General features: G+C 52.0%; 2 protein-coding genes across 2 annotated transcripts; one reads left to right on the forward strand and one right to left on the reverse strand.

Moving 5' to 3' along the window:
- Positions 1-926: 926 nt before the first annotated feature.
- LOC144277440 (olfactory receptor 52K2-like) lies at positions 927-2024 on the forward strand. Its single transcript, XM_077838189.1, has one exon. It carries the CDS (start codon positions 1026-1028, stop codon positions 2022-2024), a length of 999 nt encoding a protein of 332 aa, XP_077694315.1. The 5' UTR covers positions 927-1025.
- A 7668-nt stretch (positions 2025-9692) lies between these two features.
- On the reverse strand, positions 9693-10673 carry LOC144259009 (olfactory receptor 52E4-like). The gene has a single exon (XM_077807171.1). The coding sequence runs from the start codon at positions 10671-10673 to the stop codon at positions 9693-9695; it is 981 nt and encodes a 326-aa protein (XP_077663297.1).
- Positions 10674-10898: the final 225 nt, after the last annotated feature.

Here is a 10898-nt window from a genome sequence, read left to right on the forward strand (position 1 = left end):
CTGAGCTTCATTCCCGCTTTTCTGTCTAATATTTTCCTCCCAATCAGTTTTCTTGATAATTTTCCTCAGCTTTGGGGAATTAGTGCTTTTGAAGCACTGTCTATCGGTATTACTGGTTGGGAACTGTTCTCTGTTTTTTTCCAGTTGAATGTAATCAGTTCTATTCTTCTCCTCTCCTCTATCATCTGCCCCCTTCTTTGTCTCTTCTCTAAACTAAACAGTCTCAAACTTCTAAGGTGCCACAAGTACTCCTTTTCTTTTTGCGAATACAGACTAACACGGCTGTTACTCTGAAACCTGTCAAACTTTTCAGTTTGTCCGCATATGGGAGCCTTCCCCATTCTCAGAGCCTGTCTTGGAAATCTCCTTTATAATGCAGTATCCTTCTTAGAGACTGGGTGACCAAAACTGAGCACAAATCCAGAGCAGGTTATTCTCCATCCCATTTCTTAGGCATCCGAACATTGTCTTTGATTTGGCCACTACTGCGAATGAGCAGGTGTTTTGTTGACCTGCTTTCATTGATGCCCAGGTCTTTTCCCTGAGGTGTGTCCGAGTTGGGATGTTTCTCCCTGGCACATGTCTTGGCAAAGGTTTGGGGTTTTTTTATACTCTCAGATTTTGAGTAACCGGTTGAATGGGGACCCCCTACAGCATGGACTCTGTAGCCTGGCTTTCATTGCATTAAGGAACAATGATGGATAACCAGTATCCACTCTCATGTTTCCTGCTGGTGCCTATTAAGGGTTCCCACAACAGGGCATGTAGAATTATTGATGCATGGAGCACCATCAACCATGGAATTGGCATTAGTAGGGCCAGTGGTTCATAATTCATTTATCTGACTAATGCAAATGTCATTTTTCAGTGTGTGAAGAGCGACCGATCTGCTTCTCCCATGAGAACAGCCCCTAGTAGTGCATGTAGTGTCTCAAACTAACACTGTCTCTCCACCCAGGCATTTGTCCTGCGACCATCACCCAAGAGCCTGGGCACACACAGGGAGTTGGGGGAACGTACGGTACATGCAGGAGACACCGTTCTGCCTCAGAGTTGGACACCTTCTCCCCTACTCCATGTCTGATTCCAACACAACCGACTTCACCAACCCCTCCACCTTCATCCTGCTGGGCATTCCTGGCCTGGAGATGGACCACGTCTGGATCTCCATCCCCTTCTGCACCATGTACGCCATAGCCATCATGGGGAACTTCACCATCCTGGTCATTGTGAAGACGGAGCCGAGCCTCCATGGGCCCATGTACTATTTCCTCTGCATGCTGGCTGTCAGCGACCTGGTCCTGTCTACATCCACCCTGCCCAAAACGCTGAGCATCTTCCGGTTCAATTCCAGGGAGATCGATTTCAGTGCCTGCCTCACCCAGATGTACTTCATTCACTGCTTCTTAGTGATGGACTCTGGGATCCTAGTGGCCATGGCTTTGGATCGCTATGTGGCCATCTGCCATCCCCTGAGACATTCCACCATCCTGACAAACTCTGTGGTGGGCAAGATTGGCCTGGCCGTGGTGCTGCGTGGCGGCATGCTCATACTGCCCTATCCCTTTCTGACAAGACAGTGGCCATATTGCAGAACCACCATCATCCCCAACACGTACTGTGAGCACATGGCTGTGGTGAAGCTGGCCTGTGCCGACACCCACATCAGTAATTACTACAGCCTCTCTGTGGCATTCTTGGTGACGGGTCTGGATGTGTTTTTTATTGCTGTGTCGTATATCCAGATTCTCAGGGCCATCTTCAGTCTCCCCACAAAGGATGCCCGGCTCAAGACTTTTGGGACCTGCAGCTCCCACCTATTTGTCATTTTAACCTCTTACATCCCAGCTCTCTTCTCCTCCTTCATGCACCGGTTTGGTAACAATGTGGCGGTACATTTCCATGTTCTCATGGCCAATGCGTACCTTCTAATGCCCCCCATGCTGCACCCCATCATCTACGGGGTGAGGACCAAACAGATCCGGGACAGGTTGCTCCGGCTACTTACTCCTAAAGGAACCTAAAGTTTTCTCCTGGTGCTCTGGCTCTCAAACCCAGCTTCCTGCAGAGATGGCAGGTGACATGGTGCTGGGCCCTCTTCCCTGAATCACTTGCCGTACAGTCGAAAAGACAGTAAATGCTTTCCTGACCTTACTGTGCTGTGTCAGTGTGACAAACTGGGGAATAGGTCTATGTATCCACCCCTTGCCCCACCTCTTCTGCCAAGGTCCCGATCCTGCTTTGCCTCTTTCCCCCAAGGCCCTGCCTCTGTCGCTTGCTCCTCTATTCCCCTCCCCCTGTCACTTGCTGGAACATTTCCACCTCCCTCCCCTCACCACAGCTACAAGGGAGCATTTTCAGATTTTGTTGGGGGTGGCAACTTTAACCAGGATTCCAAGGGGTACTTAAGGTCTTGAAAACTCTAGTTTGTTGGCAGATAACTTAGCAATTAGCTGACGGGAGCACTGTATCTAATTCTGATGTAAAAGAAAGAAACTTAAATAAATATTAGGCCCACTCAGCTCTGATACTAACATGTTCAGACATCTTGTGCCAAGTCACTTAATGGACACTGGTTAGGTTTAAAATATTCATGTATATTCTTACTTTGTTACTACTCTGCAGAGAGAGAGACCTCATCAGGACTCCTGGGTTCTATCTCAGCTCTGGGAGGGGAGTGGGGTCTAGTGCGTTACAGCGGGAGTTGTGGGGGCAGATACATCTGGGGTATCAATGAGAACATCAGAATGGCCCTACTGGGTCAGACCAATGGTCCATCTAACCCAGTGTCCTGTCTCCCGACAGTGGCCAATGACAGGTGCCCCAGAGGGAATGAACAGAACAGGGAATTACCAAGTGATCCATCCCGTGTCACCCACTCCCAGTTTCTGGCAAACAGAGGCTAGGGACACCGTCCCTGCCAATCCTGGATAATAGCTATTGATTGACCTATCCCCCATGAAGTTATCTAGTTCTTATTGGATTCATGTTATAGTTTTGGCCTTCACAACATCCTGTGGCAAAGAGTTCCACAGGTTGACTGTGAGGAAATACTTCCTTTTGTTTGTTTTAAATCTGCTTCTGACTAATTCTATTGGGTGACCCCTAGTTCGTATGTTCTAAGAAGGCATAAATAACATTTCCTTGTTTACTTTCTCCATACCTCTCAGGATTTGAGAGACCTCTGTCATATCCCCCCTTAGTTGTCTCTTTTCCAAGCTGAAAAGTCCCAGTCTTATTAATCTCTCCTCATATGAAGCTGTCCCATACCCCTAATCGTTTCCGTTGCCCTTCTCCGTACCTTTCTGCACACCGCATTCAAGGTGTGGGCCTACCAGGGATTAATATAGAGGCAACATGATATTTTCTGTCTTATTATCTCTCCCTTTCTTTATGATTCCCAACATTCTGTTTGTTTGCTTGATTGCCACTGCACTTTGAGGAGATGTTTTAACCCTATTCACTCCCCTTAGATTGTATGAACTCTCTGTAGCCTGATATCTCTGGGCTTTTCCTGAACTCTTCGCTCATGCTCCTTGTACCGAGGGGCAGTGCAGTGGTATTTTATAGAATGTAATATACAAAATAAAGACTAATAAAGTGGCAAGTATTAAACATGTATTGGGGTATGATTCCATGTATGAGGTCGTGTTTCACATCGGCATTCCAATTCCGCGGGCGGTTGTCACGGCGCTTGTGGGAACAGAGCTATGTTCGGGACATGCTGCAGTGCAGAGCAAAGGTGAAGGAGACAAGCGCCCTACAACTGCCTTTTTTACGGGCTGTGCAGAGCGGAAAGGACCCCAGACCTATTCTCTGACCCATCACGCCCACGTTGCATTGGGTCTGTCGAGCAGGTGAGCTCCCCAGCAGGAGATGGTACCTGTGAATCCTGAGAGGGAAGTGTCTTCCCTGGGAATCCCCCTCCGGTAGCCGTGCCCCACACCGCTCTCACCCCAGCATCTGCAGCAGCGTCCCATGCCGAGGGCCGACACAGGGGTGCACACCGTTTATAACACAGCTCTGTGCAACCCCGGGGGGTTCGCTCAGCTTCTGGCGGAGACGTGGCATCTGAGTGTAAACAGGCCAGTGACTTGAGACACGCTAGCCAAAGTCTCTCTTCCCTGGCTGCGCTTCTGCGCTATTTATCCAGTTTTATGAGGAAACAATAATTAAGGGACCTTCCCAAAGGGAAGTGAGAACTCTGGGGCTCTGTGCTGAGTCACAGAGGAATTGGCTGCTCTGTGCATTTGTGTATATTTAAAAATTATACTTGATTAGGAAGACAACTGGGGATAAGACCTGTGTCTCCATGGGGTCTGATACCCTGTAAATGCGCAGGGTGGAGGGGTAGAGAGTAGACAGACAGATCTGGAGACAGATGGCTGAGGGGAGACACAAGCATTCTCTGCAGACACACGGGGCTGTCGCTAAGGGACCAGAGATCAGTCATTCTCATCAGTAACGATCATCAGACTGTGCAGCACCTTTCACTGAAGGATCTTGAAAGCGCCTAGCAAAGGAAAGTCCTGTGAACGTATCCTCAGTGTACAAATAGGTAAACTGCGGCATGGGGAGAGGTGACTTAGCCAAGGTCTCACAGAGATTGAGTAGCGGGATGACAGAGAGAACCCAGGAGTCCTGACTTCTTTACTGCAACCATGGTCTCTCTGGCATGCCAAGAGGGAGATGGACTCCCACTCTGGCCGGGGCTGTTCGTTGGGTGGGATGCAGAGGAATGGCTGGAAGAAGGAGCCTGATTGCAATAGCTGAACTCTCTGCCTGCTCACCTGGCTCACTGGGGGTATTTGTCTGGTGTAGAGCACCTGGGTTTTTAAACACTGGAATGAGACTGAACAAATTCTCCTGTCTCAGCCCAACAGGGGCGCCGTGTTCACCTTTCAATGTGGCTGCAGACAAAGGCCGTAGGCTTTTAGGCCTTACAACATAGCTAGAGGCCGTATCCTACGGCTACAGGAAAAGGGTCTGATCCTTTCAGTACGTCCAGGCCCCGGAGATCCCCATGACTGACCCCGTCGTACCCCAGGTATGGCCTGGTCCCAGGGGATTCCCAGGAGCTACCCCAGGTACGACTGGCCCCCAGGGGTCCCCAGGAGCTGCCCCGTTCTGCCTTAGGTCCGTCTAGGATCATCAGATACTGTAACATTGCCACTGGCGACAAGGGCCAGAGCTGTTGGATGACGTCTGTCCCAGGGCCCCTCCCTGGCACGGTCTCTCTGCTCTGCATGCAGGAAAAGGGCCTGATCCTTCCACCTCGCTGGAGAAACCGAGGCTCCTGCAGGGTCCGGCAGCGGATGAGCCGGGTTTGAGAAAGGCAGCAGCGCCGAATTGCGTTTGTGGATCTAGCCCTGGCCGCCTTTCTGGACGATGCTTTAGTCAAGCACAAGTTACGGTTGGTCAAAGCCAGGGGGGGGCTGGCTGGCAACGCTTGGAGGAAAAAGCCAAGTTCCTGGACACTCACCTCTCACTTTCAAAAACTTTCCCCTCTTCTCTTTGTACAAGGAGCAGGCTCCCTGGGGCAAAACAGGTTTTTATCTGCTCTCTACCCGTCCTCCAGTGGCTCCAGTGCCCCAGCTGCTTGCCCTGCTCGAACCCGGGCAACGCCCCTTCCTTCGGAGGCGAGCAGCTGTAGCAGCGTCCTGGGAGTGGACCCTGGTGTGGTGCTGTAGGACTGAATACGGCCATTTTTGCCAAGTATGATTATCCTGTTTCTATGCATGTATCAGCTTTGTGTCTGAAGTCATTACTGACAATCTACGGGTATCTTACACCTTCACCTCTGCGGCCAGGACGAGAAGCCATGGGCTTAAATTGCAGCAAGGGAGGTGTAGGCTGGAGATTAGGAAAGACTTCCTAGCTGTCAGGGTGGCTAAGCCCTGGAACAAATTGCCCAGGGAGGTTGTGGAATCTCCATCGCTGGAGGTTTTCAAGAACAGGTTGGACACACACCTGTCAGGGCTGGTCTAGGTGGTGCTGGTCCTGCCATGAGGGCAGGGGACTGGACTAGATGACCTCTGGAGGTCCCTTCCAGTTCTATGATTCTATGTGTTGTGTTCCTGGGTAGCACCCCTCAGGTGGCTAAGGCGGTACGTTGGTGGCCCTTCGAGGACACTTAGTGATCACAAAGGGCCACAGAAGAAAGGCGCCTCTGCAAGAATATGGGAAATGGCTGATCCTGTGAGTCATCAGAGCATGTAAGGACCTGGGATACGCTCATGTGACCCTGGACTCATCTCATCTTCTCTGCACTGGCTTTCCAACAAGGAAGCTCTGAACAAGGTCTGGTGACCCCAGCCTGCTTGTGTAATTTCTAGAGAGGCTTTTGCAAGCTCGCAGTGCGTTCCATCACTGCGATGAAAGTCACCTCTGAACACTGAAAAACCACTTGGATGTATCTGATCTTTTAACCATTTGTAACTCTTCTTCTTTTCTTTTCCTATTTAACCTTGAGTGTCTCTTGAGATTAGGACGCTATAGGTGGTGAAATAGATTGTCACTGAGTACTCACCGTGGGGTCCAGAGTCCGGGTGGTGAGCCAAGGGCTGGGATGCGTCAGGACACTGCATTTTTGGCTTCTAGTTAACCAGTGTGGTGAGACAGATGTTTGCGTTTGTTCCTGGTTTGGTATAATCTAAGGATAGAACCACCAGCCGTCTGGGCTGAGTCTGCCCCATTTCTCAGCAGTTTGTTCTGTATTTGGTAAGCTCGGCTGTGTCCCACTGAGGCACGGTGACACATGGACACCGCTGACAGGTGCTTCACAGAGTCTTGCTCACTACTCCCCGGAGGTATCCCCCTCTTACAGATGGGGAAACGGAGGCAGCATGAAAGGAAGTGTCTTGAGCCAAGAATATAGCCCACTGTCACCCACTGACATCACTGGAGTATTTGGCCCAAGTTATTTAATTGGAGATGAAGCATCAGCAGAGACCAGTGAGCTGGGAGGGAAGGTGACTATTTACCAGGTTCGTGTTCTGCTAGCCAAGGGCCGTAATGAGCTGCACACGGCACGGCCTTGGTTCGTTGCAGCACACGGTTGGGCTGTACGCGCTGTGCAGCGTTCCAGGCGACGTGCCGTCCCTGGTAAACAAGCAAGAGGGGACTGAAAACTGAGCTGTGTGGAAACCTGCTTTGTGGCCACAGTTTCTTTAATGAATTCATCCCGTTTAAGGACTGCAGCTCCACTGATCACGAGACACAAATAGCCTGAGTGTGTCTAATACAGCGCAGGGGAGCAATGCCAGTTCATGGCCAGAGCAGTGGTGCTGGGGGTGCGGCGGTGTCGGGACTCCCAGTTCCTCTTCTCAGCTCTGCCACCGACTCCTTGGGTGTCCTTGGGTGAATCACTTTACCTCTGCAGGACTCAGTCCATCCATGACACGGGGATAACGCTGCCTAGCAGCCTAGCAACAGAGCTTCTAAATGTAGTGATCAAAAGCGTCATGTAGAGGAGACGTTAGACTCAGCTTCCCTGTCCAGCTTCAGCCCCTGGGCAATGCGTCCCCTGCAGTTCCAGATAAGGTGTCCGTATACATGTGTAAATAGCCGGCTAATGTCAGGTGGGCAGTTTATCTCCTGCCCTGTGAGCTCTCGAAGCCACCCCACCTCGGCCCAGCATCCCGTCTTCCCAGCTAATGCGGGGCTGATCCTTCTGCCTCTCTCAGCTCTTGTCCTCCCAGCTTCAAAGCTGATCCCTTGCCCTGCTCCCGAGGCCTGGCTCATGCCAAAGGGCTCCCAGCCCATCCCCTTTGCAGGGACCCTGCCTTCTACAGGCCCCCAGCTGGGAGGAACACAAGGGAGCTGAAAGCTAAGGAAATGGGCCACACAATGGTCTCTGCCCTCAGGACCTTGTAGCTGAGCTTCAGGGCTCACAAGCTGTGTGATGCACAACCTCGTCTGCCTGCCACACAGCCCTTCTCCCACCCCTCAGCTGCTTTTATACAGCTTTCTGGCTTCCCGCACCGATCCCGACTGGCCTGTCGACTCCAGCGCAGCATCCTCGCTGCACTCACTGCAGGCTCCTTGCCAGGCTGCAGCAGCTCCCGTCCCAGCCCCGGAGCAGATGGAGCCCAACTGCGGGGCGGGGAGGTGGAGGTGACCCAGCGAGTGACGGGGAGGGGAGAAAAAGAGCGAGCAGCAGCAGTGGGCATTTGGGGCAAGAGGCGGAAAGGGAGTGGGGCAAAGAGGCAGGAGGTGGAGCAGGGGCTGTGGCCTTGAGGGAAGATGTGTACCAGGGGCATGGCCTTGGGGGGAGAAGCGGGATAAAAGGCAGGGATCCAAGGGTCATGGTGGTTAGTTCTCTGAAAACATCCACTCAATGGGCAGCGGCCGTCAAAGAAGCGAACAGACTATTGGGAATCACTGAGTACAAGGAAAGGGAGAGAAAATAAGGCGGAAAATATCAGATTGACTCTCTAGAAATCCCTGGTACACCCACATCTTGAATACTGTGCGCAAATGTGGTCGCCCCATCTCAAAAAAGATTTATTGGCATTGGAAAAGGTTCAAAAAAGGGCAATAAAATCATTAGGGGGATGGAACAGGTTTCATATGAGGAGAGTTTAATAAGACTGGGACTTTTCAGCTTGGAAAAGAGGTGACTAAGGGGGGATATGAGAGAAGTCTATAAAATCATGACTGGTGTGGAGAAAGGAAATGAGGAAATGGTATTTACTTCTTCACATAACACAAGAACTAGGGGTCACCAAATGAAATTAATCGGCAAGAGTTTAAAACAAAGAAAAGGAAGTATTTCTTCACACAACACACAGCCAATCTGTGGAACTCCTTGCCAGAGCATGTTGTGAAGGTCCATCAATGGCCAAGATGGGAAGGGATGGTGTCTGTTTGCCAGCAGCTGGAAATGGGTGACGGGGGATGGATCTCCTGATGGTTGCCTGTTCTCTTCATTCCCTCTGGGGCACCTGGCACTGGCCACTGTCGGAAGACAGGACACTGGGCTAGATGGATCCTTGATCTGACCCAGTCTGGCCATTCTTATGTTCTTATATTTGCAGAGGTCCAGTGATCAGGAATTAGAAGGGTGGCAAACCAATGAGTTCTACACCGCCCGACTCCCCAGTTTGTCGCACTGACGCAGCACAGTAAGGTCAGGAAAGGGTCTAATGCGGGGGGGCGGGGGGTGTTGGATAAGGGGCGGGAGGTCCTGGGGGCAGTCAGGAGAGAGGGGGCAGTTGGATGGGGTGGAGGTTCTGGGAGGCGCTGTCAGGGGATGGGGAACAGGGGGGTTGGATAGGCGTGGGAGTCCTGGGGGGCCAGTCAGAGGATAGGGTGTGGATAGGGGTTCAGGAAAGTCAGGGGAGAGGGAGCAGGGGGGATTGGATAGGGGGTGGGGTCCCAGAGCGGCAGTTAGGGGCGGGGGGTCCTGGGAGGGGGCGGTGAGGGGCAAGGAGCGGGGGGGGTGGATGGGTGGGGGGTTCTGAGGGGGCAGTCAGGGGTTAGGAAGTGGGAGGGGGCGAATAGGGAACGGGGCCAGGCTGTTGGGGGGGGCACAGCCTTCCCTACCCGGCCGTCCATACAGTTTTGCAAGCCCAATGGGGCCCTCTTGCCAAAAGTTTGCCCACCCCTGGTCTAATGTCTCTCTGACCGCCCAGTAAGTGATTCAGGGATGAGAGCACAGAACCAAGTCACCAGCCAGCTCTGCACAGAGCTCAGTCTGAGAGCCAGAGCACCAGGAAAAAACTTGAAATCCCTTTATGAGTGAAGAGCCGGAGTAGCCTGCCCTGGATCTGTTTGGTCCTCACCCCGTAGATGATGGGGTTGAGCGTGGGGGGCACCAGGAGGTACATGTTGGCAACGAGAATATGGAAATGCAGGGGCACATTTTGGCCAAACCGGTGTGTGAGGGAGGAGAAGAGAACTGGGATGTAAAAGGTTAAGATGGCACAGAGGTGGGAGCTGCAGGTCCCCAAAGCCTTGAGCCGGGCGTCCTTCGTGGGGAGGCTGAAGATGGCCCTGAGAATCTGGATATAGGACACAGCGATAAAAATCATATCCAGACCCCTCACACAGAGTACTACAAAGAGTCCGTAGTAACTACTGACGCGGGTGTCGTCACAGGCCAGCTTCACCACGGCTATGTGCTCGCAGTACGAGTGGGGGATGATGTTGGTTCTGCAATATGGCCACTGCCTTGCCAGGAAGGGGTAGGGCAGTACGACCATGCTGCCACGGAGCACCACGGCCAGTCCAATCTTGGCCACCATGAGGTTTGTCAGGATGGTGGAATGTCTCAGGGGATGGCAGATGGCCACGTAGCGATCATATGCCATGGCCACGAAGATCCCAGACTCCATCACGAGGAAGGAGTGAATGAAGTACATCTGGGTTAGGCAGGAACTGAAATCGATCTCCCTGGAATTGAACCAGAAGATGCTCAGCATTTTGGGCAGGGTGGATGTAGACAGGCCCAGGTCGGTGACGGCCAGCATGCAGAGGAAATAGTACATGGGCCCATGGAGGCTTGGTTCTGTCTTGACGATGAACAGGATGATGAAGTTTCCCAAGACGGCTATGATGTACATGGTGGAGAAGGGGATGGAGATCCAGATATGGGCCGCCTCTAGGCCAGGAATGCCCAGCAGGATGAAGGTGGAGGGGTTGGTGAAGTCGGTTGTGTTGGAATCTGACATGGAGTAAGGGAGAAGGTGTTCAACTCTGAGGCGTTCCCAGGGCCCAGGGTGATGTTTGCACTACAAAAGCCTGGATGGAGAGACAATGTTAATATGAGCCACTACGTGCCCTACTGTATACTTAAGATACAGTGGGGAGATTTATACACAGAGAACATGAAACAATGGGTGTTACCATACACACTGTAACGAGAGTGATCAGGTAAGGTGAGCTATTAGCAGCAG

Source organism: Eretmochelys imbricata, chromosome 1 (assembly GCF_965152235.1).
Source record: "Eretmochelys imbricata isolate rEreImb1 chromosome 1, rEreImb1.hap1, whole genome shotgun sequence".
In the NCBI taxonomy this organism is placed as follows: domain Eukaryota; kingdom Metazoa; phylum Chordata; order Testudines; family Cheloniidae; genus Eretmochelys; species Eretmochelys imbricata.

Excerpts from the sequence above, each read along its gene's own strand:
- LOC144259009 (XM_077807171.1), bottom strand. The coding sequence starts at position 10,673 with ATGTCAGATTCCAACACAACCGACTTCACCAACCCCTCCACCTTCATC.
- LOC144277440 (XM_077838189.1), top strand. The coding sequence starts at position 1,026 with ATGCAGGAGACACCGTTCTGCCTCAGAGTTGGACACCTTCTCCCCTAC.